At 37.3% G+C, this 27756-nt stretch overlaps 2 protein-coding genes across 9 annotated transcripts in view; one reads left to right on the top strand and one right to left on the bottom strand.

The window, feature by feature from the left end:
• LOC122649621 overlaps positions 1-4936 on the top strand; it is a 30668-nt gene extending 25732 nt beyond the window's left edge. For all 3 annotated transcript variants that reach the window (XM_043842851.1, XM_043842853.1, XM_043842852.1), the window contains exons 11-15: positions 3814-3923; positions 4108-4221; positions 4321-4446; positions 4596-4722; positions 4794-4936. In XM_043842851.1, coding sequence (XP_043698786.1) covers positions 3814-3923; positions 4108-4221; positions 4321-4446; positions 4596-4623 — 378 coding nt within the window. In that variant the 3' untranslated portion in view covers positions 4624-4722; positions 4794-4936. The remainder of the gene's footprint in view (positions 1-3813; positions 3924-4107; positions 4222-4320; positions 4447-4595; positions 4723-4793) is intronic.
• Positions 1-24093, bottom strand: part of LOC122649620 (protein FAR-RED IMPAIRED RESPONSE 1) — a 31473-nt gene extending 7380 nt beyond the window's left edge. Inside the window, exons 1-10 of one of the 6 annotated variants that reach the window (XM_043842850.1) lie at positions 23936-24093; positions 11808-13978; positions 11474-11539; positions 11288-11356; positions 11103-11168; positions 10215-10283; positions 10030-10098; positions 9862-9930; positions 9682-9787; positions 9206-9594 (exon numbers count right to left, since the gene is read on the bottom strand). In XM_043842850.1, the coding sequence (XP_043698785.1) occupies positions 9710-9787; positions 9862-9930; positions 10030-10098; positions 10215-10283; positions 11103-11168; positions 11288-11356; positions 11474-11539; positions 11808-13937 (2616 nt within the window). In that variant the 5' untranslated portion in view covers positions 13938-13978; positions 23936-24093 and the 3' untranslated portion in view covers positions 9206-9594; positions 9682-9709. Of the gene's footprint in view, positions 1-9205; positions 9595-9681; positions 9788-9861; positions 9931-10029; positions 10099-10214; positions 10284-11102; positions 11169-11287; positions 11357-11473; positions 11540-11807; positions 13979-14126; positions 14501-23935 lie in introns of those variants that run through there. The other 5 variants (XM_043842847.1, XM_043842845.1, XM_043842846.1 and 2 more) reach the window with 5 other exon arrangements.
• Between the last annotated feature and the right edge of the window lie 3663 nt (positions 24094-27756).

Here is a 27756-nt window from a genome sequence, read left to right as displayed (position 1 = left end):
TATAGAATCAGCCTGGCAGAAGAAGAACCAAAGTGCAGCAGCAACAAGCAGCCCCACACCCAAAGTCAACAATTGTCAGGGTTTTTTCCAAAACCCTGAAGATGGAGATCGATTGGGAGTGGAGGTCTTCAATGAAGGAGAAGAGATGCTGAATAGGTGCTGAAAAAGGTGCTGAAGAAACCTCAATAAGTGAAGAACAGCCTTTAATAATGGTAGGGGCTGATCTCCAGAAAAAACCTTGAAGACTTCAATGCGGCAGGGAGGGTCCAGCAGCTATCGAGCAGTAATTAAGTCATAAAAAACTGAAAAGAGGTTGGGAGGGGCAGCAACTAGGTCATACGACCACCTCTTGTAGTACTGCCCTTAGGAAAAAGGGAGAACCAAGGAGAAACAAGGAGGGGAAGAAGGGAAAAACGATGGAGGAGAGAAGAAGGAGAAAAAAAAAAAATCGATGGGGTTGGTCCCTAATTCGAAATCAGCTCTTATACCATGTAGAGAGATTTAAAATTAGGGAAAGGCTTGGATGATGTGAGTCACCCCAAGCACTCTTTTATTTATAAGAGTAATAAAAGAATAAACATATGTACATGAGCAATGTGGGACTAAACCACATACAAACAACTAAATAAATAAAGAGGGAAAAAGTCCAGAATACCCCCACGGTATTCTGGCCCATATCTAACACTACCATTGACCACCATTCAAATAGGTAAATTGGTAAAGTCTTGCACACAGGACCTGTTGCCAAGTGTGCTTGTGAATTTCCAGTGGGGTCTGAGATTCTCTGAAGCAGAGTTCTTACCTCCTTGAGATTCTGATCATAGCCCAATTGCCTGTCCATCCTGGTGGACAAGGAATTCGGTCCTACCTTTTAAGTTCATCAACTCCTAGGCCTCAAGATTTTCACCTGGATAGGTTCACTTCTTGCAATCTCTAAATGTTTCCATGAGTCTCCCAAGTAAGTAAATAAATTCTAGAGCATTTCTATGGATGAACGATCCTGTTCCACCATTCACTCTATTTTGGAAGCATATATTGTTTTCTTGCTACTTCAATCCAGATTTATTGGGCTGCCCCTTGCCTATTTAGCTTGTTTTGCTTGTAATAAGGAATGGAAAGCAGAAGGCCAAAAAGGACTTCAGCCAATGGACTGTTACTGTGTGCAAATGACCGAGTTAGGAAATTTAATAAATTTTTCGATTTTTATTTTCTTGCATTTGGCATTTCCATTGATATGTATCCACATTTTTTATAGCATCAAAATCGAGTGAGGCTTTTACCTTTTTGTTTGTCTTGGCCACCTATGCTTTCACCATAAGCATACAAAAGGGAACAGCACAATGCATAATATGAAATTGGAATTTCTGCAGCCATTGGTATTGTGTTATGTGAATAAAACTAAATTTGGATATAACCCTAATCTCTTCTGAGTACAAACAGATGGATAAGTGGATGTTACCAGCTAAGGATAATCTGTTTTTTAATCCTTTTTTTTTTTTTTTTTTTTTGGGTCTTTGAGGTAATTTTTAGAAATTATACAAAAGTTCAAGGACAGGGTAGAGAAGTCCTTCACAACTAAGAAACTTAATGCTTGGTCTGGGAATTTGTATTACTAAATCTATACCTTGGAGTTTGGTTGACTTAGTGAACAAGTTTCTTATACGGTGAGTGTTTCATGTTTGGGAGTCTGTTTAGTCATAGTCTCTTCTAGAATATTGTTGCATGTCGGGGAATTTGTTTTAATTAAAATTTCACTTTAAGAAGTTGCTTCATGTCTAGAATGTTCTAAGTTTTTAAGTTTTACTTGGTGGATCCAATTGGCAACACAAACCAGCATTGTGCACAACATAATATCTGGAGTTTTTAAGTGTCTGACAGTGAACCAGTTTAATCTTTTCCTTCTTCATGATGGTCACTATACCCCAAAAAGATGAAAATACCTTGAATTTCCACAAGTCTACATCACCAAAGCTTCATGATAGAAGCAAAGATTTCTCACAAGGGATTGATTTAACAGGAAAAGGCAGATAAGGGGCACCAGCCCTCCGCAGCCCTAGCAGTGGCCTTTTTCAGTCTTTCTAGAGGCTTTTCTCTGTTCCTTACTAGTTTTTATTTTTTCTAGTTTCTATTGTTACAAGAAGTACCTCTTTTGTTCTATATAGTTTCTATTTTCTATGTAGTGAAACTTTGAGTTAGTTTATAAGTCAGGTATGCCTTGTAACCCAAGTTTAGGCTTGGTACATGTACCTATATAGAGTTGCTGTTAGTTTCTATTTTACCTATATATAGGTTCTGTAAGCTCATAAGACCCTACATATTATTGAATGACAGCTCTGAGATTTTTCGTTAACATCTAGTTCATGGTTGAATGTTTGAGGTGGATTCCACTTTGCAACTTTTCTTGTTCATTTCTTCAAGTTTAATTACTTTCTCTGAGTTATTCTAGTTCTACTTTCAGTCACAAAAGATTAGAAATTCCTCCTCTTTTATAAGCTTTAATATTTTGTTTTTCTAAGTTGACATTTCAAGGACTGGCCTATCAAAGAAAGAGATCATTGAGCCTATTCAGCCAGGCTAATCTATCCAATGAACAGTAAAATGAAGTCCCCAATTCAAATCTAGGGTTAGGGATTTTTGTTTCTGCATTAAGAATTCTCAATGACTCAAAATAGTTTCAATTTTACCTATATATAGGTTCCGTAAGCTCATAAGACCCTACGTATTATTGAATGACAGCTCTGAGATTTTTCGTTAACATCTAGTTCATGGTTGAATGTTTGAGGTGGATTCCACTTTGCAACTTTTCTTGTTCATTTCTTCAAGTTTAATTACTTTCTCTGAGTTATTCTAGTTCTACTTTCAGTCACAAAAGATTAGAAATTCCTCCTCTTTTATAAGCTTTAATATTTTGTTTTTCTAAGTTGACATTTCAAGGACTGGCCTATCAAAGAAAGAGATCATTGCGTCTATTTAGCCAGGCTAATCTATACAATGAACAGTAGAATGAAGTCCCCAATTCAAATCTAGGGTTAGGGATTTTTGTTTCTGCATTAAGAATTCTCAACCCCTCTGTTTTTTCTTCTCTCTTTGGTTGGTGGGTGTGAGAATATCAGACACACAAGCAAACACAGGCACACACAACCCTCTCACCCAATTCGCTTTATTCATAAGGTACGGATTCTGATACTCCCTTGAATTCCTCAAAGAAAGGATCTGTTGAACACTTATTTTTTGGGGATGTGCAATTTCAAAAGCAGTAAGAATTCATGATCCAGAAAATCAACTTCATTTAGGAAACTAGCAAGAGATTCAATGAACTAAGAAACGAGCCCAACCTGATCTCAGATTTTTTAAAGGGAAAATGACCATGACCCTATGTTTCGAATCCATGTGGAGGCAAGTGTGACCCACAGGTACATTCCTGTGGTCTCTGTTATTCTGTTTTGGAAAGTTGTTGCATATAATAGCAATAATGAAAGTAATACCATTCAATAAATTTGAATATTCATAGCAACTCATTAGATGTTCTTCTGAAACCATGTTGGCTACATAAACACTTAAGGATTCCGTCTTAAGGTAAAGAAATTATTGTAAAAATTTTTCCCTATAATCCTCGGTGTTCTTCAGAAATTCAGGTTGAGCTAGTTAGCTCCTCTTTGTCCTATCATATCTTTTTTCTATAGCAAGAAGTCTCTCTCTCTTTTTTTTTTCAAAGGAAGATTTTTATCTCCTCTTTTTTGTTGAACTTTGCATTTATTTTAGTTCTCTTGCTGAAGATTTGTTGGTTCTCTCTGAAATTTATCCTTTACACAGACAATTCTTGCTGCCCTTGCGGAGGTCAGTAGCATGCGATTTGTGAAAGGCACGGAATCCTGCACTGGAATTATGGGAATTGATTATCCTAAGGCACAATGGCTATACAAGTATGTCCATGATGTTATATTGGAACTTTTTTTACATTACAAATAGGAATATGCATATAAGCATGACTTTACATGAACTAAATTCTGTTATTTAGTTTTGACCAAAGCATTTTCAAGAGTTTATGGAGCATTGTGTTGTATTTTATGTCAGCTGAAACGTTTTTGTCTTTCACCTGATTCCAAGGGATATAGGTTACAAGGCTTACAAAGTCGAGTCTGATGAGGATCTTTTCAATCCTTTTGCATCCATGTACTTTGGTGCAGCTTACATGGATTGGCTATCAACATACGGGGGGAGGTTTGTGCTGGAACATTAAAAATGAAAAAAAAATTGAATTTGTTTTGTGCAGTTGAGTTGATGATTCTGAATCTTTCAATTGTGGTGGCTGCAAATCAGGGAAAGAACTCCACAGTTTGTTATTCATGCTTATCTTGGAAGGCCAGAGAATGTTAATCTTCAGGAGACAGGCCCGCTTTGGGTTAAATTTGAGGAAACCTTGGGCCAATATCCAGAATCAAAGAAGTATGTATTCTCTTCTTTGTTGTTGCCATAACAATCATGATGATCATCATCACCTTTATCATATTAGTTAATTTTAACTTTTCCCCTTTGTTAATTACAAGATCCAAGTTGTTCCACACTTCCTTACTGTTTTATCGACCCGACTGCAGGGATCAAGGAAGCTGTTCCATTTTATGATCAATGCATCCTCTACGTTAGGCGTCCATGATCATGCCACCCAACTTTCATTTCTGACCAGACTTATGCAGCAGCTATTCTTCTGAACCCTGCATTAAGTTTGACCAATTAGAAAATTAAAATAACATAGTAGATTCAGTGGGTACAGATGAGCTGCCTTATATTCAAACAAAGATTTTATTTGATTGACACTTACTGAGCAAAAACCATATAACTGGTGTTAATTTCTTTGAACATCAAACTCCCAACGATGATTACTTTTGTACACTTAACTGTGCCCTGCACTCATCACATATTGGGTCTTAATGCTTGGTCACTGGTCCCTCAATATTTAAATCTTTTCAAAATAAATTGAAAAGTCACTATTTGTCAATCGTGGTTCTTAAGAAGCTTGCAATGAACGTTCAAAATCAGATTGCTTGGACATCAAAGCCAAGATATATAAATCCATCTTGGCTTTGGATCTTCAAGCAATCTGATTTTAGTTCAGGCCCAGTTTCCACGAGGATCTGACCCTTTGATTGGATTGGGGAAGGGAAGTTTCGATATTATACAAGAGGGGGTGGGATTAAATGTTGAACCTAGGGTTCAATCAGACCATCACATCACCATTGGGGTGAAGAATAACTCAATCCTTTAGTTCATGTTGTTTTTTTCATACGTGTCACTGACTGTGCTTGCCCAAAAAAGTATTAAAGAAAAAAAAATGAAGAAATATTGTTCTGATTGTTGGATATTAGCTGAGGATCAAATTTAATCCTGGAAGAAAGTTGTGTTCTATTGGAATGTGGTAACGGCAGGGATTCAAGAATAAGGATTGGATCTCCTGGTCGATATAGATTGGAATCGGCCAGAATCTGGCCGATCTTTGTATGAACACTAGAGTTAGGGCATGTTTTGGTTGATTCCGACCAATTTCTCACCGGACCTATCTGGATTCCGATTTCGGGTTTTTACGGATTTTTAAACCCCTGGTTAAGGTGTAAGAAGCTTCCTTAGAAGAAAATCGGGAAAATTCAGACTTCAAAGCCGAGGTTACCTGATTGAAAATTGAACTGGGTTGGTTGATTTATCTTTCCTCATTTGACTCTTAGACCGGTCACTAGAGACTTCTTTTCTTGGTCTGACCAAGACCCGGGTGGCTGGCATATTCGTTGACTAAGCCAATGTTCATTGGAACTGGTCCAAGAAGAGGGGGGGATTTATGGATCAGGATCGTCTCCAGGGAGCCCAGCGCCCAGAGTGCTGTCAAGGGGTATCCAGCGGTTGATATGTGCGGCACGCCCAACGGCTGACAATACCCTGAACGTTCTGGGCTCCCTGGAGACAGCTAAATTCAGATTTTATTGTGCTTGGACAGGCCTAAGTTTGTTCCTACAGGCCCACCAATTGCGTGCGAGAGAGAGAGAGAGAAGAGAGTTAAAATTGGTTTATATGTATGGGACTCAGTTTCTCTCAATCTAAGGATAAAGTCAGCTAATCAATCTGAGGTTCAAACTAATCCCAACTTCCACCTTTAAATTCAATTCAAAAGGAAATGGTTGTGAAACTTAGGCTGCATTTGGTATGCATTCTTGGTCGATGTTGTATTCTCAGATGATAAAAACCATTGTTTTTATGGTCCAAGCATGTGAAGTTGACCTAGAATGCATTCCAAAAATGTATACCAAACACAGCTTTAAAATGAGCTCTGCACAGAATCAAATGTTTCACTTGTATTTCTAAAAACTAGTTATAAATGGGCTGTGGTTAATATGCATTCTCAGAATAGATTCTAGATCTAGAAAGCATTCTGAAACAAGAAAAAAAATGCTGTTTTTCTATCTTCAAAATGCATTATAGATCCAGAATTTATTCCAAGAATACATACAAAACATAGCCATACATTCCCTACAGGAAAACTAAACGGTATAAAATAGTTTCCGTTTGTTTCACTCTCAAAATTTACTCTTTGAGACGACTGGTAATTTCATGAATGCAAAGACTCATGCTTGACGACAAAGCGGTAGAAAGTATTGGGAAAAAATAGCTCTTAGTTGGCACTCTATTTTTAAGGAAATCAATTAAAAGATGGGAGAGAGATCTACTCATTTTTATATTGACATCTTACACACCAAGCCAATAATGTGTAGTGAAATGATATATTTTATGAGAATATAAAAAAATGCCCCATATGTTTAATGAGGAGAGAGACTGTAGGAAGGAAGTACATCCCAAGGGTATGTAGTTCCTTTTCCCTAAAAGTATACTTCAAAACAGGTGGCAATGTTAGTGGAAGTAGGAAAATAATCCTCTCCAATTCCCTAAAACTGTGCAGTGTGGCACTTCGGGGTGGAGATGTTGACACATGGCAGCTTGGATATTCAATTGTGCCGAGCTCACCAAAAAGAAAAAGAAAAAAATGGAAGACAATGAGTTCGGATTGTTGGATGTCCGAGCTGCCACATGTCGAAATCTCTACACCGAACTGCCGGGGGACTGCACATTTTAGGGAATTGGAGAGGATTAAAACCCGTGGAAGTATAACAATTCACATGTGAGTTAGGAAAAGTACAGTGAAATAATATCTTTTGAGAGAGATGAAAAATGTCTTCTTTGGGAATTGAATTCAGTTCACCAATGGTAAAGAGAGAATCTCGTATTTGGCCCTTTGATTAGTATAGAAAAAGATATTTTCGATTCCATACAATAGAAATATAGAATGTGGGAATTAACGATCACATAAGAGTCTAATCATAGGAACAATCACCAGTGGTAAAGGGATTTTTCCTTCTCCATAGACGAAGGAAAACTTAATCCTTGGGCCTAGATTCCTCCACATTTTTCGTAGCACAACTACAAGTTCCCAGTACAATCTATAGGTAGTACAAAGTAGGAGAGAGAAAACTAGAGTTTATGGGCTAAGACAAGAGAGAAATGAGAGAAAGAGGAGAGTGCAACTACAAGGGGAGTCCCTAGTGGTTGGCCATATGGGCAGAATGATCTAGGGGGTGCAGGCTGGGCCCTCTCCCCTATTTATACTCTCTATCAACCTCTCTTGTTTGTTTCTCAAGTTGCAGTGTGTTCAAGAAAACTGCTAGTGAGTCTAGCCGTCTAGGTTTCTTTATCTGAGGAGGTTATTAAACTTGTTTTAGTACCTGAGCCTCTAATTAAACCAATTTCATAATGGGCAAACCAATGGACTTCAAAATAATGAGTCTATAAATAGGGAAAGGATTGGGTAGGCCGCCAACTTTCAATAAGCTAGCAACATACACCAATCACAAGGGCCACATTCTCCCACAGAGAACTCTTCCCCTATGCCAAATGCAAGCAGGTATAACCTTATCTTGGTCTGTGTAAACTGGATGTGCATGCATGCGCACACACGCAAAGCACCATTATTAGTGTCCTCATAAAAAATGGCATACTAGTGGAATTATCTAAATGACACCTTTATAAGTGTATTTAAAACTTGTAACCTGCTTCCGATTGCCCTTTTATATTCCAAAAAATTTTTCAAGGTAAAAAAACGATTTTCAAAATAATTTGAAAGTGACTTGTTAATATGTCATTATCAAAAACTGACATTATCTTTGTACATTTTTGGATACACACAAAATGACAGGAGTTACCTTCATCGAGAAAAAATTTTGTTATATTGAAAGGGCAAAAAAATATAAATTATTTGACACCTTAAAAAATGTCAATAAGAAAAAATAATTTTAAGCTAACCGGCATGGTTTTCTTTCTTAGTTATAACCCACAAGCTTCCTCTGTATTATTTAGACAAGCATGGAATGATTGAAAACTGCAGTATTCTTTGGAACAAATTGGTGGACGAGTTCCTGTATTGAAATCTCTTAAAGATGTGGGTATCACAAATTAAGAGTCTCTGGTTAACATCCAGGATGACAGTACACCACAAAAACCACTGATTTGGAATCATTCACCCGTTCATGACGGCGACAAACCTCCCAAAAGAATTTATTCTGAGATCATTTAGTCTCAGTTTTGTTGCAGGCAAACTGAAATAGAATTTTCAGGTAGGGAGAGGGTTTTCTGAGCAAGTGGCTAAGAGAAGTGCACCAATGAGGTACGACGACGAAACAAAAGTACATAGGGGGCAACAAAGTCATTTCATGACACAGAGAGAGAGAGAGAGGGTGGTCTCAGAAAACCTTTTCCCTATCAGTTATTAAGTCAAATGAAAACAAAAACTGGGACCACAATGAATCTAAAAGCTATATCAACAAATTTCACACCAAAATTAATTCTCTAAAATAATGAAAATTTTGTGGGCAAGTAATACTTTACCTCAATGGATTCACTTCTCGCAGAAATCTTTCATCTCCAACCTCATCTATGTTGTCAGCTTAACATATTTCTTGTATCACTTTATATTAACTTTACTCCCAAGAAAACATCTGATGAAAGGTAGCACCTTTTTTTTTCATCCCAACAATTCCTAGTCTAATGGGATCACCACAATGCATTGATCATGGGCATACACGATTGGCAGTTAGCAAACATTACTAGTCTCCAAAAGGAAACATAACTCAAAATTAACAAAAGGAAAAGAAAGCAAAAATCACTCCCGAGATAAACCAATCAACATTACTTGGGCCAATAAATTGGCAATTCAATAAAACAGATACAAACTAGTTTCTACAAATTGGATATGCATACATATTCATTACATACATTATTTGTTAGCATATACACTCACGGATCATCTAAATCAATTTACACAACTATATGCACATTGAGAGACGCAAGTCAACAACTTCGACAATAGAAGTTTACATACCCAAAGCAAACTGAGATCAGACCTCATCTCATATCTAATTTGCTTGGCTTTCAATATTACAAGAGAATTGGCAGAAAGTCCCAGGGACACATCTAAGAAGGCTCTCATTGTAATCTTGTCATCAATAGCAAAGAAAAAGAATTCTACTGCTTTAATCACTTTTAAGTTTAGCAGACATCTGCCTCAAACCTGCAAAAGATGAGTGTATTATTATCATCATACATTTTACGGCTATCGCAGTAGTAAGATGGTTAGGAAACAATATTAACCACTACCTTCATAAGAAGAACTACAGTTTCAGTTAGAAAGGTGCTTGTCATGTAGATGCCTTGATGTCATACCATGCAACTGTGAAGGTCCCACATTGGATTCTCCCTGTAAAGTGTGGATATACATTGTAAGGATTCCATGCAGTAAAAAGTTTATGACTCAACAAACATTGTGAATACCATATCCTGCAGACTCTCTTGAATGCAATAACAACTGTCAATAGTTGGTGATCTGAAGTCCAGCTGTCCCTACAAGTGTAAAACCTCAATTCATGAAATATCATCATCTAAGCACAAATCAACATATAATAAAGCTCTCTGAAAATATGATAGTGGAGCAGGTTGTACCATTCCCTGCATGCTCTGTTGAGTACCATAGTAACTATCACCTGTTGGAGCTATTGAATTCAACTGTCCCTGCATAAAAAACATGGAATTCCCAATCTAATAATTCCAATCACTAGTGTTATAGCTAGATACAGAACAAAATTCTTCCAAAATACATTATATTTGTTGCATCATTTATGGCTTACCAGCCCATGCATGTTAGGTTGATTGCCATAATAACCTTCACGGGTTGGTGCTACAGAGGTCAATCGTCCCTACAGCAAGAAGCCCAATTGAACTGTTAATCACCATTTTAAAATTAGCAAAACCATTTCCCTTTTGCCACAAGGAAGTCTGGTTAATTCAGACCATCCATCTGCCAAGGGACCACTTGGATCAGTTATGTCCTTAGCCCTTGCCCCCCCCCCCCCAAAAAAAAAAATAAAATAAAATAAAATAAAGGGGGGGGGGGGGGGGGAGAACACAGACCCACACACACATACCAAGATTAAGAACCCCCTGAACTTTCTTACTAAGAATACGGGAAAAACCTATAACCCAGGTGGATGATTTCCCCAAATCGCACTGGACAACAAATGCCCCTACTTCCAGGATAATGTGGCAATTCCACATTGGATAGACAGGTCAAGGTCTGGATTGGTCACACACATGTCAAGTTTCAGACCCAGTTCAATATACACTGACATATATAGGCAAACCTTCCCATGCATGTCCATGCACCCCTCAATACTTCAGTTCACCCTCTTGGTACAGGGGCATTTGATGTTCTGTGCGTAATCAGAGGATCTAAGTGGGTACCCCATAACATCACCCTTTAAAAATAAAAAACTCCTTTACCCAGGAAAAAGTGGCTCCTAGCCCAATGTTTGTGCACAAAAAGAGGATCTCAGTATATAGCCTCATAAATCTGTTGATACCAACTCAGCTGCCATGTGTGCGAACTTCATGTATAAACAGGTGTAAGTCTGTTTGTCTACAGAGCATGTTGGGCCTCTTTCAACTATAGTTTTTTTTAATCAAATAATGAAATATGTTTGCTAATATATTATAGAAATAATTGTACTGCATCATACCATCCTTTGCACACTACGTTGAGTTCCATAACCATTAAAGGTTGGTGCTCTTGAATTTAGTTGTTCCTACAAGAAGGACAAAACTATTAGTTAAGAAAATTCTTATTTGAATCATATTTTGACCAGATAAATAAAAACAAAGTGAATTTTTTACTAGTAATTGTCAAAAATAGGATATGGCATACCATCCCTTGAATGCTCTGTTGAGGAACAAAAGAACCACCTAATGCAGGTGCCCTAGAGTTCAAGTTCCCCTATAAGATGTGAAGGTGAACCCCACTTTAGGAAATATTGTTATTGAAATTGTAACAAAATTGGAAACAGACAGAAATATTCTGAGAAAGTTCAATCAGTAATAGAATATATCAGACCATCTGTTGCAAATTGTTTTGTGTCCCAACATTTCCAACACTCATTACTTTTGGCTCTGGCTGTACCTGAAAAATAAACAAGGGGCTTAACTTAAATATTATTCATGAGAAATTTGCGAGTACAATATAATTAGAACGAACAAGCATAGTTGTCACGGCGGTTAGGCGACCCAAGGCGCTGGAAAGGGCAAAAAAGCAAGGTGGCGCCAATTATGCGACTAAGGCGTCCAAGGCGTCCAAGGCACCCAAGTTGATCAAAGCACCTGGACGCCTAGGCGCCGCCTAAGCAACGCCTTGACAACTATGCAAACAAGTGAACTGTCATTTAACAAACCTTTCTCTTTTTGTTTGTATTCTTTTTTTTAGTTGACCTAGCTCCTTGAGGTTCAAGCATCCTAAGTATAGAAGCCCTATTGTCACCATCATTTTCTTCAATGTCCTGAAGACCATATGTTGCAGGCAAGCTGGAATCTGAACCATTATGAATAGAGCTATTCACACTCACACACTGTTTCAATGCTTCATCTAATGCACGAAATGCAATATTATAACTCTCTTGAGATAATGACCCTTCTTCACCCAACTTAATGGCCCGTTGACATAGATCATTGTAACGCTGCACCCTTGATTGTTCACCTTCTAAACCCTGTCTCATGGTATACCTGCTTTTCGCATCCTTTGTCCACCGCTTCAGTATATAGTGAGATGGGATACTGGATATGCCAGATATTTGGAGAACAATCATAGCATGTCTACAGATGAAACCTTTATATTCAAAAGAACGACACAAACAAGAGATCTCTAACTTTGGTTCATTCCATTCCACAATGAAATCCTGATTGTCTTCAAAATCTTGGACTCTAAATGTAATGGTTGACTCATCTTCTTTTTCTTTCTTGGGATGACATGCAATTGCTCCCAAAACCTCAACTTGGAATTTCTTAAATATTGCTTGTGTGTATACTGTTGACATTTGTTTCTCGAAAGGGGATGGAGATTTTAGCACAGGCAACTTTTGCCATGTATCTAAATCTGCTTTTGCTTCCTCTTCATATCTATCTTCCAGTATTGATATATACTGTTCCACAAACTCTTTCAATGTTGTCTTCCTGTGAATGTACTTATCAAAGTAAGAGTTTACACTTTCAGATCGTTGAGCTGTAGACATTCCAGCCAAAAATGCAGTTCCCACATAAGTTGGAACCCACTGTATACGATCTTCATATAATGACTGAATCCACTCATCCTCTTTAAGTTCAAATCTATCAACCATTTTCCACCACCGCTTTTCAAACTGTTCATCAGTCCATGACTTATAAATGCATTTATTAAATTTTTTCACAAAATTTTCATGTCGTTTGGCTACATTACCAAGTTTTTCAGGGATCTTCCTGATTATATGCCATAAACCTAAACAATGTCGTGTGCTTGGGAACACCTCTGCAATAGCTGCTTTCAAGGCTTTATCTTGGTCAGTAATTATCATACTCGGAGCTCGACCGCCCATCGCTCTAAGCCATGTACGCATTAACCAAACATAAGTCGATACAGTGTCATCTGCAATTAATGCACACCCAAGCAATACACACTGAAAGTGATGGTTAACTCCAACAAAAGGAGCCAATGGCATTTTATATTTGTTTGTAACATATGTAGTATCAAAGGAAACTACATCACCAAAATTGATATAATCATGTCTACCTTTGGCATCTACCCAAAACACAGTCCTTAGACGATGTTCTTCATTTAAATCCATAGCATAGAAGAAATTGGAGTTCTCATCCTGCATATCCATAAAGTGCTCAAGCATTGCCTGTACATCTCCCACCTCTAAATCCAAATGTAGTCCATCATGGAATTGATTTATGAAGTCATTATTTAGATAACCAACATTCTGTAATCCACCAGATTGCTTAGATATCTCAGAATACATCTTCCTTCTTCGCTTGATAGCATATAAAGCATCAATATTTATACTCCTATGACTGCGGAAGAAATGTGCTTGGGCTGGCAAAAGGTCATGATTATGTTCCTTTATAAAATCATGGACAACCCATTTCCCATCCTGTTTTCTCTTCACATGCATGCTTGCCTTGCAATCAGTCTTTAAACAAGGTCGTGGATTAATGACCTTACTAGACTCATGCTTGGTTCCATACCTAGAGCATGCAAATTTTGCATCAATGAATTCCCCAGATATCTTTGAACGACGGCTGTTTTTTATTGAGGTGCCAAACCCTATTACCCTAGCATATTCTCTATAAAATGAATATGCTTCCCCATTAGATTCAAATTCCATACCCATACGGGGTTCTAACATTGTGTCTCCTTTAATAACAGCAGAATCCATTTCAGGAGAATTCATATCCACTTCATCTCCACCATCCATCACATGTTCATCCATATTTGGTTTAACATCTTCTGTATCTCGTTCAGCTGAAGGTTGCTCAAGATCTATTGCCATGAGAGGATTAAAATTCTTTTCAATGACTTTCACCAAGATGCCTGAGAAGTGAAAGGGAAAATGCTATGTCAAACCATACATTCTATAAAATTTGCACTCAACGATTCAATTTCGCTATGAACATTGTTAGTCAAAAGAAAATAAATCTGCCAATTTCAATACTCAATTAAGTCCATATCTATTCCATAACCAACTTCTTTATGCTGCTATAACACTCAAAGTAAAGATCTATAAAACCAACAAGATTAGTGGTTTTGGTAATTAAGTTACATGACAGATAGAACTCCATTATAGAAGTGTTGTGATAGCATCACCCCAGAGAACCAGAAGTCTAATGAACAGTATGGGCAAGGAATAACTAGACAGTGGCTTCAGGTTATAGGTGTGCAGGTGCGTAACCAGGTAAAAGCCTAGGCAGTTCCTGGCAAGGCATCTGTCAAGAATTTTTTATATTTTCTCAATCCATATAAATTCAGAACCAAATGGATATATGCCAAACGCTTTCAGTTGAACTAAGACAGCTTTTCTTTTCCTTTTTTTTCCTGCATTAGATGTGATAGGACATGGGAAAAAGTTGAACCCACTCAGTACACTGAGTGAGTGCCTAGGAAATCCCATGAGCTACCAGACTATCATCTACAGTTGCCTTCCCAATTTAACAACATTTTCCATGCCCAGGATGATAGAAAAATATGTAACATGAGGTGGGGAAGAAAGTTACATGAGCAGATTAAACAAGGTTGGTAAAGCACATGAATATAGAAAACCACAAGCACACCAACAAGAAAATCAAACAGCACGGATAAAATGGAGTGGATGTAAAAAGGTGGACAAAATGGTTAATATAAAAGGATGGATATCATGGACTTGTGTTTAAAAACCCTTTTCACCTACCATTAACCACTAACCACTCCCTTTTCAAGCACAAAGAGTAATAGAGAGGGAGGAGAAAATGATTAAAACTATATGATTGCATCACCAACGCATGCCTGTCCCTAAATGCAGGGGTTGAGCAAATCAACCCAACCCCAACCAGCAGATCACAGTCATCATATCCACCAACAGTGAAAGTTAGTTGTGCTTATACCCCTAATGTTCCAGATCTAATGGGCCCCCACAGTTTTTTTTTTTTTTATGAAACCCACAGTTATGTTCAACTCCATGGGGCACTCATGATTCCAATAACACTTCAGTCGATATTTATTGAGTTAGAAGTCTCAGAGACATTAATAATGCATTAGGTCATAAGTTGTTAGAATTTATCAGTAAGCGTTTATTCTATAATTAGGAAGCCTATATTTTGAATCAAGTGGAAATGGAGGAGTTGAATTATGAACTACAGACCTACCTCTACAAGAAATAGCCCATGTGATACAATTTTAGAATGGGCACAGTTTTCCTACACCATCCGTTTAAGAAGCCTTTCCTAAATGGCCCTAAAAATTTGACACATGGCAAATCAGATGGGGCCCAAATTCTGTGGACAAGTAAATCCGTTGAACATATGTCCAGTTTCACCCCAACAGAGTTTGCCAAGTGACAAAATAGAGCTCCGAAAAAACTCAGGACTACGGAAGAGAGCACAGTAGTGGTCAGAGTATCATAGGCGTGTGCACGGACATACATGGGAGGGTATTTCATTGAATTTAAGTATGAAATTTGGCACACAGTTAATCCAGACCAAGTTCTCTCTATCCAATGGTCAGAATCGCCACATAATTAGTGCACATGACCACAGTTGTCGCGGTGTCTAGGCGACCCAAGGCGTTAGAGAGGGTCCAAAATCAAGCCGACACCATTTAGGCAACCTAGGTGTCCAAGGCGCCTGCCTAGGCGACCAAGGTGCCTGGACGCCTAGGCGACGCCTTGACAACTATGACATGACTCAAAATGGTGGACTGTTTAGGAAGCCCTTTCACAATGGGGCCATGTAAAGGCATTTTTCCCTTTTAGAATCTGAACAAAAAAGCTATGTATTTTATTTCCTTTCTGGTTTTGCTTCATGAGTTGCAATTCCCTCTATTAGAGTGTTGATCCATCCATTTGAATCTTGTAGACTAGTGCACATCCAAACCATCCCAAAGGCTTTTATCCATTATGCTTTTATCTGGCTCTACTTGGTAAAGTGATCATTAAAAAGTCATCCAGCATTGCAACAACCCAATTTCTGTCACATGTTAATGCTCAAGTGTTATACCTTGTAAACTCGAAGCAATGGTATTAGTCCCACTAAATAACCCTAGATTTCCTATTTCTTCCGACCCCTACTCTTTAGTTTTTCCCCTCTGATAGCCTTATTTCAAAAACTGTTGTAGCACTACTTAAGCCTATGTTGAGCAATAAAGAGTCACCTTCTGTTTCATACAATCAATTCTATTGCAGCTTTTCTTTGACCATAATTTTTTAGTCATTAAAATGTAGCAGGGCAGAGCCCTAGAATACCAGAACCGAGAGAGTGAAGAGAGGAGATGGAGAAGAGGGACAGGAGAGAAAACTGATGATCGAATTAATCAGCCTCCTGTCCCATAGCTTTATTTATAGGTTAAACTTACAACCAATAACTCCAATTACAATTAGGAATCATAATGTAACTAGTACTAAACAGTAAACACTAGGACTAAGACTTAGGAACCTAATTTAATTACAAGGACACCAAAGCTATGAATCTCGATTAGAACTAGGAATAGTCTAATCGAGATTCTCACAGCTCGATATACTTTAACACTCCCCCTCAAGCTGGAGCGTACAAATCACCAAGACCCAGCTTGGAACAATTTTTCCGGAAGGCAGGTCCAAACAGAGGCTTGGTAAACATATCACCAAGTTGATTAGCGGTGGAAACGAATGGAGTAGAAACTAGCTTCTTCATAACAGCATCACAAACAAAATGACAATCAACTTCTATGTGCTTAGTCCTCTCATGAAATACTGGATTGCTAGCAATGTAAATAGCAGCTTGATTATCACAAAACAGCTTCTTAGGTTGAGTGATAGGAAACCCCAACTCTTGAAGTAATGACTTAATCCACATTAACTCAGTTGTCGTATGTGTCATCGCCTGATACTCAGCTTCAACACTAGATCGAGCAATAGTAGTTTGTTTCTTGCTTTTCCAGGTGACTAAATTACCACCCACAAAAGTAAAATAACCAGTAGTCGACTGCCTATCATCATCAGCACCGACCCAATCAACATAAAAAAAGCCAACCAAATTAGCATTCCGATTAGGTCGATAAATAAGACCCTTACCAGGAGCACCCTTTAGATATCGCAACACACGGCAAGCAGCATCCCAGTGAATTTTCTTTGGATCTTGCATAAAGTAGCCAATAAATCCAATGGCAAAGGATATATCTGGACACGTGACAGTAAGATAAATGAGTTTCCTAACTAGTCTTCTATACCGATGAACATCTATAAAACCTTCACTCACAATGGACCCAAGCTTTTGATGGGGATCCATGGGAGTATCTACAGGTTAGGAAGCAAGCATCCTGGTGTCAGTCAGACGGTCAAAAATATATTTCCTTTGATATAAGCTAACACCTTTCTTGCTTCGCAACACTTCAATACCAAGGAAATACTTGAGAACACCCAAGTCTTTTATTTGAAAATGTTGATGAAGATATGACCTAACTTGAGTAATACCAGAAGTATCATTACCAGATGTAATAATATCATCCATATAAACCACCATCACAACCATTTGAGCCTTGACGACGAACAAAAACATAATGATCAGAATAACACAGTGAGAACCCAACCTTAGTGACAATGGAGCTGAACTTATCAAACCATGCTCATGGGAATTGTTTTAACCCATAAATTGCCTTACGAAGCTTGCAAACTTTGGTAGAATTCTCCCCCGGAGCAACATACCCTGGTGGTTGCTCCATATAAACCTCCACCAATATCATGTAGCAGAGCAGAGCCCTAGAATACCAGAACCGAAAGAGTGAAGAGAGGAGATGGAGAAGAGGGACAGGAGAGAAAACTGAGGATCGAATTAATCAACCTCCTGTCCCATAGCTTTATTTATAGGTTAAACATACAACCAATAACTCCAATTACAATTAGGAACCATAATGTAACTAGGACTAAACACTAGGACTAAGACTTAGGAACCTAATTTAATTACAAGGACACCAAAGGTAAGAATCTCAATTAGAACTAGGAATAGTCTCATCAAGATTCCCACAGCTCGAAATACTTCAACAAAAAATACTGAAACCGAGCATGTCCTTATCTTTAGTTTTAAATCCAGATGTCTGAAACATAAATATTTTCCCAGGTTGAAAAACCTAAATCCATTATATTTAACTTTATTGTTTGGATCCAGATTCAACTTCTTCAACCACTAAATCTAATATCCATTTCCAATCAAGTCTGCAAGAATACACTCTCTAAACTTTGCATGGGACATCCAATTAACAACCCCAATCTTCTAAGAGAACTAGAGAAGCATGAGTTGTCTCCATCTGTACACCATCAGCAACCTTATTATTTTATCAGAAACAATAAAATTATGGTTTATAATAGCATATCTATAGAATAAAATACACTTCGTAGAAAAATACACGCAGCAAAAAAAAAGTGGGTTGGGAAGCCTATCAAAGTCCCGCACACAGAGATGCACACACACACACAAAAGGATTCTCTTTTACCACTATTTCACATCAGCCTTACAAATTCTCCCTTCAGCATAAAATAACAACAACCGTAACCCAAAATATGCAAACCAAGCAAAACTCTAAAAGGGCCCATTATGGAATTAGACATCAATAATCTGCAATGAACTCCCATCAGCTTTTTTTTCCCCTTCAGGCAAAGACTATCTGAAAGGCCCCTTCACATCAGTTTATCTGAATGGACCAAATTCTGCCACATGGCAAATGGGATGGGGCCCAAATTTTGTGAACGGGTAGATGCCAAGGTAACCTTCCTACAGTCAAGTTTCAGCCCAAAAAGATTTCAACAAGGGAAAATATGTCTAGGGACTATAGGAGGGTGCATGGGCATGAACGGCAGAAATACATGGCTGCATGCTTTTACTTGGGAGAGAATTTGATTGAATTAGGCTCAGAAATTTAACATGTGGCTAAACCAACCTGGACCTGTCTATCCAATGGTCAAAAATTGCCACATGGCTCAAAATTGTGAACTGTTATGATAAGCTTATCATTACAAGCTTATCAAATAGGGCCTTCAAAACGAAAATTTTCCTTTTTTGTAGGTTCCTCATTTTACAGAATATCTTTCATGGACCATTCTTGAAATTCAGTCTCATCCGCTTTTTAATGCAACCTCGGGTTCAAAAACCCCAATTTATAAGAGTAGGTCATCTCCCACCTCCCGCTGAAACACAACCAGCGATAATCAGGTTGGTTCCAAATGAAAGAAGTCTCACAATAGACCACCAAACAACCTGAAACGTCAGGTGATGATTCGAAACCCATAGATCTATTGATTCTAGTCGACCAGCACCCAAAGTAACCAGCAGAGTATTGTTTCCTTATGTCTGAAACTGAATCTGGCAGAAGGGATAGAACCAGACTTGGAAGTTCTGGTTAGAACTATCAACTGATATCAGATTTTGACCCCAAACTCAACAAAATGGATCGTTTTTAGCATAGAGATTGTAACAAAACAGGATCTGAAACCACTACCTGCGAAGTAGAAGAGAGAGGAGAGAAGAGAGAAAAGAAAGAGAGAACGATGGAAGAAGAAAGGAACACAATGGACCATGATAGGATTCAGTATCTCACTATCGTGGTCACTCCCCAATACTTGCAGCAAAGGTAATTGACTCTTATGAGGAGACCTACTAAGAGTATATGTCAATTACAAGGAAAGTAAACAACTCTATCGTGAGTAGTCTTTAAAGGAAACAACTCTACAACTAAACATAAAACATGATAGGGACACTACCCCTATCGTGAGTAGTCCTTAACACTTCCCCTCAAGCTGGAGTGTGTGTGTGTGTATATATATATTCTCAAATCTCAACAAAATCAATACACATTGCATTCATGAGGTGCACTGATAGTGAATAGCATTCCTAACACTCTCACGATTCAACTTAGATAGTGGGAATATTCTTCGATAGGCATTAAGGGTATAGTCCACATAAATTTCAACTAACAGCCTAAGGAAAAGAAATGGTTCCGAATATAATAAAGGACTCAGTTGAACTAATGAAACTCCACTGATGCAGAACTCCAGCAAGAAGAGAAGATGGGTCTGTTGTTTAAGGTTTGGTTTAGTTTATGGGGTCCAACTGAACCTATGATTTAAGTTTTGTTAAAGTTAGGCTTAATTAGTGTGCCCAATGGGTTGTATGGGCCATGGGCTATGTATTTTTTAGTTTTCTATTGCATTGGGCCAATTCTATAAGCCCAAATATTAAGGATTTAGGTTCCATAAAGGATTAAGTAGTTAGTTTCATAGTAGTCAAGGCGTCGTCTAGGCAACGCCTAGGTGTCCATGTGCCTTGGTTGACTAGGCGGTTGCCTTGGACACCTTGGCCACCTAGTAGGTGTCTCCTTGATTTTGAACCCTCTCCAACGCCTTGGGTCGCCTAGACGCCATGACAACTATGGTTAGTTTCTATTTTGTAAAAAGAGGCGTACCCAGAGCACGAGGCTCCCACCGTTGCGGGTCTAGGGAGGGTCATAATGTACAAGTTAGTTTCTATTTTGTAATGTTCTAAAATTGCTTCTATTTTGAATAGACACTTAAGTTATGAGGGATTCCTCCTACCATTCATAGGGGTTTCCTATTTTTGTGATTGTTATGGAAGTTATAAATAAAGAAGAGGGGCCATAAACCTCCCCTATGAATTGAGTTATTGAGAAACAGGGGTTTTCCCTCTTCATGTCAGTAGTGAAGCTGTCCTTGGTCTGTGGTGATGCAGCTCCAACCCTGTTGTGGTGATTCAACAGGTAGGGATTGGTGGTGATGCCATTTTTGCAGCCTTTGGTGATGATTCCAAAGTCATATCCCTTCCTGTCCTCTTATCTTTTTCTTCTTACTAACTTCTTCTCTTCTTCTAACTTCTAATTCTTCTTTTAGATTAGATTTCTTATTTACTCTCATTGCGCATACAACCCCAGCTTCTGTTTTATCTTTTGAGTTTCTATTCTTATCTCTAACCATTATCAATTTTCCCCTCAGTTTCAGATCTGGTTTTACAGTTGATATGCCCTGCAGTTTAGTCCATCAATTGCAAGTTTTGTTGGCAGTTTACTGCATAGTCTGAGTGCTATTACACCATTGCTTTTACTCATACTTTTTATTAACATGCTAGTTTCTATTTGCTGGATTACTTGCTAACTCTGTTCAGCATGGTTACTAATTCAGTCCTTCGTTTCTATTTTGAACCCTATTTGTTATTCCTTGGCTTAGTTGCCATTTTCTGTGGTTACTAAAACTGAGTTGCTATTTTCAGCAACTTACTATTTCGGTAACTCTTTGATTTCTCCAAATCTGGTTCCTACTTGCTATTTTTCAATAGTTACTAAATTTGGACTTTCTATTTCAGCTACTTGCTATTTTATTAACTCCTTGATATCTTCAAATCTGACCATTAGATCAGCATAAGATTTTACAGACTTGTTCTCCTTGACAAATAGACCATTCAACCAGAATTTCATACATATCTCAGTTGTCAGTTGTCACTATAGCTGCGATCTTGGAGCAAGCTAATCTCCCATTGGACTTCATTGGTTCAAGATTAGCACTGCATTATGCACCCAGAGTCTCTTACAGGTTGAGTCCGCAGAATCAGCATAAGCACTACGTGACTTTCTGATAAACCAAACAACTAGCCAGTCGAACTGGATGGACAGTCTAAGCTGTTTTATGGAGTTTTCTAGACTTGTTTTTCCCCAAATCAAACTGGTCAAACCAGCACTTCAATTCAATGTAAAGTTTTTTTTTAAACCTATAGTAACAAAGAGGCAAATCCACTTTAGATCAAATTTTCAAGAAAAAACACAAGAACATGCATCAGAAACATAAGTAGAATTGGACAGATTAAAAAAGAAATCAGCCCACTTTTCGCAATTAAGGGAAAGGAAGAATACATTGGTGGGATTGCAATTCATTTTAGAAAAGTTATAAATCTACCATTATATCATCCAAAAGATAAATGTCATACAATCATAGAAAGAAGATTAAAATGATAACATTTTAGATAAGAACAATATTACAACAAAATTCATGAATTCAGTGTTTACTTCTCTCTAATGAGAAACACATGTCACACTGTTGAAGTTGATGAGATATTTTAAATGGAGAGATGAATCGAACCCTTTGCTAACCCACACAACATCCCCAGGGAAAAGAGAAAATGAAAGAATTCAGGATTTGGGTCATGGCCCATGGATAATTGTAGTTTATCAAACCAGAAAATGAAGAGCGCAGGATTTTCTGACAGTCTGGGAATGGCAAAAATAAAAGCTATGTGAGGCAAGGAATGGCTTTGATAGGAATCCCATGAATCAATAAGAATCAGGGAGTCCCCTGGTCAGGATGTTGAACACTACAATTCACCTTTGCCATTAGATAAATCAGCAAACCATTCCCTGGAATAAATTTAAATGGAAGCATAATTATAATGACTTCAAATTCATGTATTTCCAGTAAATATTAAGGAAGCATGCATGTATTTAGAGACAAGCACACATTAACATTTTGTCACTAATAAATTCACATAGAAGGTGCACATAATATATACCAGTCCTAATCAAACATAAGAACGTGTGCGAGAAGGGAGAATGAAAACATTCTACTGTCAATAACTGATGAAAAATAAATAAACAAAACCATCTAACCACTACATCTGCAAGTGATTGGTCTTGGTCAATGATGGTTATTGAACCTACTGGAAAAACCTCTGGTAGCTGAAAAAAGGAATTCAACAAATAGGGATGGGGGTTTCTGGAATAATATAAGCAGCCCAATATGGAATCACTAAGACATTCATGGGAGATATTCCAAGTTAAAATCAGATAACACGTCGCAATCCTAGCGTTTCTATACAAGCCATATTTTTTTCAATTACTCTGCTTCTATAGTTTGTCACTTTCAAAGGCATGTTACAACAATTCCTGTGTGATCTTGCATTTGATTATTAGAAAAACTTAATTATAAGAATAAATAATTGAAGACAATTACCAAAAGATAATTGCTTCGTCCAGCAGAAACTATCGATAAACGACATTTTCAGCTATTAAGATCATAGAATAGTTGAATTCTTCAGTATGCAGATATCATGGAATAGCTAAGCTATGAACAAGCTTTTCTAAAACAAAACAAATGGAAGAAATTTTTTTGCACCATGCAAACTATAGACAACACACAACTGCCAGCTATTAAACTGGGCACATTTGCTAGTCAATCATTAGATGGACCAGTGTAGCAACCCCAAAACCAATTAAGAAACAAACCACAGCATGTAGGATCTAATTGTGCAGTTAACAATCAATATAATCACAGTTCAGGCCAGGATACTCAAATTGGAATGCATGACTTAATAGGCTAGGTCAAACTCAGAAGATCATATACCTCTTTTTTCTAAAGCTGTACAGAAAAAAGTCACAACAACGAACTAGTGAGCTGACAAATAGAACCAATGCAACCCTCATACCAAACAAGCCAGAAAATTTCAAATGAAAGACAATTTAGTTGAAAAAAAATTTACATGGAGAGTATGACAGAGACAATCCAATTACAGTTATGAGGTTCTCTGATTGTTTAAGATTGAATTTAACGGGATAGATATAATCTTCACAGATACATGGCTGAGGTCCACGAGGGATAAAGCAATTCAACAATTCCAATGTATTTATATTCAAGATAATGCTTCAAAACAATTGCAAAACAAGATGAACACAAGAGCAGGTAGGAAAAGCAAACACGAAATCACATTCAGAAACAAAACCGAAATCGAAAAGAAAACAAATTGAAAACAAGAATAAGATTGTGATGTTGAAGACCTCAACATGAAAGTGTGGAAGATCACGCGAGTGGGTTTGGCGAGTAAGATGCTTCCGGCGACTGGGTTTGGGCGAGTGGGAGGACGGAGCGATCCCCAAATCTTTCGATGCTTAGGGTTTAGATGGGAAACCACTCGAATCCTCACTCGCCCTGTATGACGATTTCCAAGGGGTGATTTCGTAAATTCGACCGCTACTGCAATTATATCCGTTTCACGCGCTGTCGCGCACACGGAGCGGGGCAGAATTTATCCAGCATTAAACCCGACCCGTTTAATCCTCCTAATTGCCATCTCCACTAGGAAACGCTAGAGGCTAGATCCTTCCTTCATCCTTTCATTCTTTTCTTTTTTTCCCTTACCAAAAAAAAACTAATGCTGCGTTTCGTAAGCATGCTAGGTTGATAATGCAATCCAAGAAATTATTTCAAACGTAGCTCTAATTTCAAAAAGTCTATTATATAATTCTAAAGTTTTCAAAAGTATAGTTGTATGGTTCATTCTCTAAAACTACAATTTAGAGTTGAGATCTTCAAAGAGTGGGTTTAGGACCCGCAAAATGTTGAGGTTGAGACAGTGAGACAAAAAATACACGTTAAATAAATAGAGCGTTCGGATGTTTTGAGATCATGGGTGAAAAACTAAAGAAGCTATGTTTGGTATAATTTCTAAGAATGCACTACCAACCTGTAATGCATTCTTGAAATAGATTATAGGTCTAAAAGGCATTCTGAAACCAATTCTTCTCTATTTTGTGAATACATGCCAAACACAATATAAGTCTTACAGTACAAGTCAGCATTATGCCTTAGAGGAATGTATTACAAGAGAGAGGAAGTGCCTTTTGCACTAAGGTTGTGTTTGTTTTAATGTAGAATATTTTTATAAAAAATTATTATTATTAATAAATAATTTATTTATTTTTTCTTTCATTCAGTATTTTTTGGGTTGAAAATGATTAATAAACATCTTTAAAAATGATTGCCCATAATCTTATTTCCAAAAGTTATTTAAGTCAACAGTAAAAAAAGGTTACAACATATCTTTTTTTTACCGTTGTTACCTTCATAGGACTTGTGATGCCTACTAACTTAGAAAAGTTATAATCTCCATTACCTCCTGTAATCTATTCAATTAATAAGTAAGAAATTGCGACTAATCATAAATTAAGATTATTATATTTGAAATTTTGGCATCGACCACAATATAGTTCCTTCACATGGAAGGGCAAAAGAACTAGACATGTTCAAAGATGGATGGCACACCACCAAAAAATAAGCTTCATTTTAAAAGCTAATCAAGCAAAATGTTGGCTTAGCCTCACATGCATGCAAGGAAAAACCCTTTTAAACCCAATTATAATAATAACACAAAGCATCAAGTATCAACCCCTTTGAGGCATGTTCTTGAGTTAGCATTCCCAGATGGGTTTTAAATTAACAGTCTAGTCTAGGTAAATTAATATTTAAGACATGCCATACCAGTCAAAATCAAAAGATTAAAAAACATATATATGAAAGGACTTGATAAAAGACCTGGCCCTCCTCCAGCCATGGCGGGAATTGGAGGATCCTGCTCATAAAAAATAGAGGGGTTTTGTTCATTTAAGAGAATGAACTAAGATTCTCTTAAAACCCTTTTGTTTTTGTTGAGTTGAATCCTTTAGCTCCTGTCACGGTTGGAGGAAAGCCGAATACCTTGACAGAAGGGACTTGGCTCTCTTCCAGCCGTGGAGGGAGCTAGAGGATCCAGCCCGGTAAAAAAAGTGGGGTTGGTTATTTCATAAGGGAGGCCGCCTGTGAAATGACTCAAATACCCTTGTTTTTACTAGGCTGGATCCTCCAGCTAATTATGACAGAAACCTTTATGGGTTAAAATTTTAAGATTATTATAAGTACAGGGATTCAAACTAGCGCATGTTCTTAAACACAATAGATCCAATGCACTGCACCATTTTTCTGCATTGGGAGTTTCCTTTTGTCTTTTATGCGACCAAAGGATCATTGGAAGACATTATCAAACAAAACTAACATTGATTAAGATAATATTCCTATCAAAATTGGAAACTGTGACATGATACATCAAGGAAAGAGATAATATTTGAAAATTTAAAGGTGAAAAGGGTTTGAAATTATCATGGTTTGGTCAATGTAAGATACTTGTTTAAGTGTATAATTTCCAAACCCTTGCAGAAGCTTTCCTATAGCATCTAGAGAGAGAGAGAGATTTTCAAACTTCAGTGTCCAGACCAACAAAATTTTTTACTACAATTCCAACTTGGATTATTCTCCCACAGCATATAGAGAGAGAGAGATATGTCCAATGACAAAAAAACACTTTCTCAAAATCCTATTTTGATACCAATCAGGCTAGCTAAGCTATAACGCATGTAAACTAGCTACTTACAACCCTAATTTCACTATCATCTTGACTAGCTAGCTAAAAGTGAATATGTATCACTTCATGAAGATTAAGCCAGCCTTTGAGAAGTAAAGAAAGTAAAAAACAAGGAATCAATTAATCAATCAAGAAATAATTGTACTATGTGAACTGTTAAAACTTAAAAAGCAATTCCGCTGTCTTCTACAATTCTACTCTTCTTCACAGAGTTTCTTGGTTTTTTGTAACTTTGTAACAGAGTCAGTAACTGGCTCAGGGTACCTGCCATTAATTTAGGTTTTTGGTTGTTTGTTGTTGGTTCTTGCAATCAGGCCTATCAAACCTTAACAATGTGAGCTGAGAGAGTTGTAAATGGTATCTTTACTTGCAATCTCACTACACAGTCAAACAAGATACAAAAATATAGACTTTAGGAAATCCCAATCAACTAAGGACCATTAATAATTAATAAATTAACCTAATGGTTTAAATGATAGAGGTCAGAAAATGATTTTGTTTGAATTTGAGTATTACATATGTAGTTGGCAACAATACATGTTGGGCAATTTAAATTCAACCCTAATATGAATAAATAACACCTTCTTCCTCAGTGCGCATGTGAATCATTTCATTCATAGGCACTGTTATCCCAACTAATGTGCTGGTTATAATTTAATGATGGGGTAGGTGGTCTGGTTCCAGATGAAGTCTTAGGTTCTTAGCTTGAAAAACTACTTCTCTCCCGTCATTGCATGGTCTGGGGCATACTATACGTAATCTTACCCCTGCTTTCGCAAAGAGGCTGTTTTTAAATTCGAACTCGTAACCACTTGGTCACAATGGAGTAACCTTACCGTTGCACTAAGGCTCGCCCTCCACAATTTGGACAAAAACAAAAGAAAATTATTAATATAAATGTATCCACAAAATCCTAAATTAGTGAATTATAGTATTATATATGTATTACTAACATTGATACTATATATATATGTAAGGAAAAAGAACACTACCTGTTGAGTGGCTCCGCACCTAGGCATAGAGTGGAAATACTATATGCATGAAATATAAAATCGCATCATGTTGATACGCCTAGACTCGCAGTGAGGCTATAGATCAAACGATTTCTTCCCATACATTGGATTCTAGTTAAAGATTCATAGACTTGCTTCAACACAATGCTCTTAAAGTTATTATTAATTGATGATTCTATTTAAGTCTTTTTTTTTTTAAATGACAATTCTTTTAAGGTGTTTTTCTTTCAATGAAGGTAAAGTTGTCATTTTACATATGTATTCGAAAAATATATACATAATGAAGTTATGATAAATCAGTTTCAAAATTAATTAAGATGAAACAGCTTAAAAATGAAGTATGAGAGAGATTAGATCACATGGGGTGAAGTGGGTGACTTCGCATATCCTTTCTCATATTCTTTCTCTAGGC

Source organism: Telopea speciosissima, chromosome 2 (assembly GCF_018873765.1).
Source record: "Telopea speciosissima isolate NSW1024214 ecotype Mountain lineage chromosome 2, Tspe_v1, whole genome shotgun sequence".
NCBI classification, from domain to species: Eukaryota; Viridiplantae; Streptophyta; class Magnoliopsida; order Proteales; family Proteaceae; genus Telopea; species Telopea speciosissima.
This window is presented reverse-complemented; position numbering and strand designations above follow the sequence as displayed.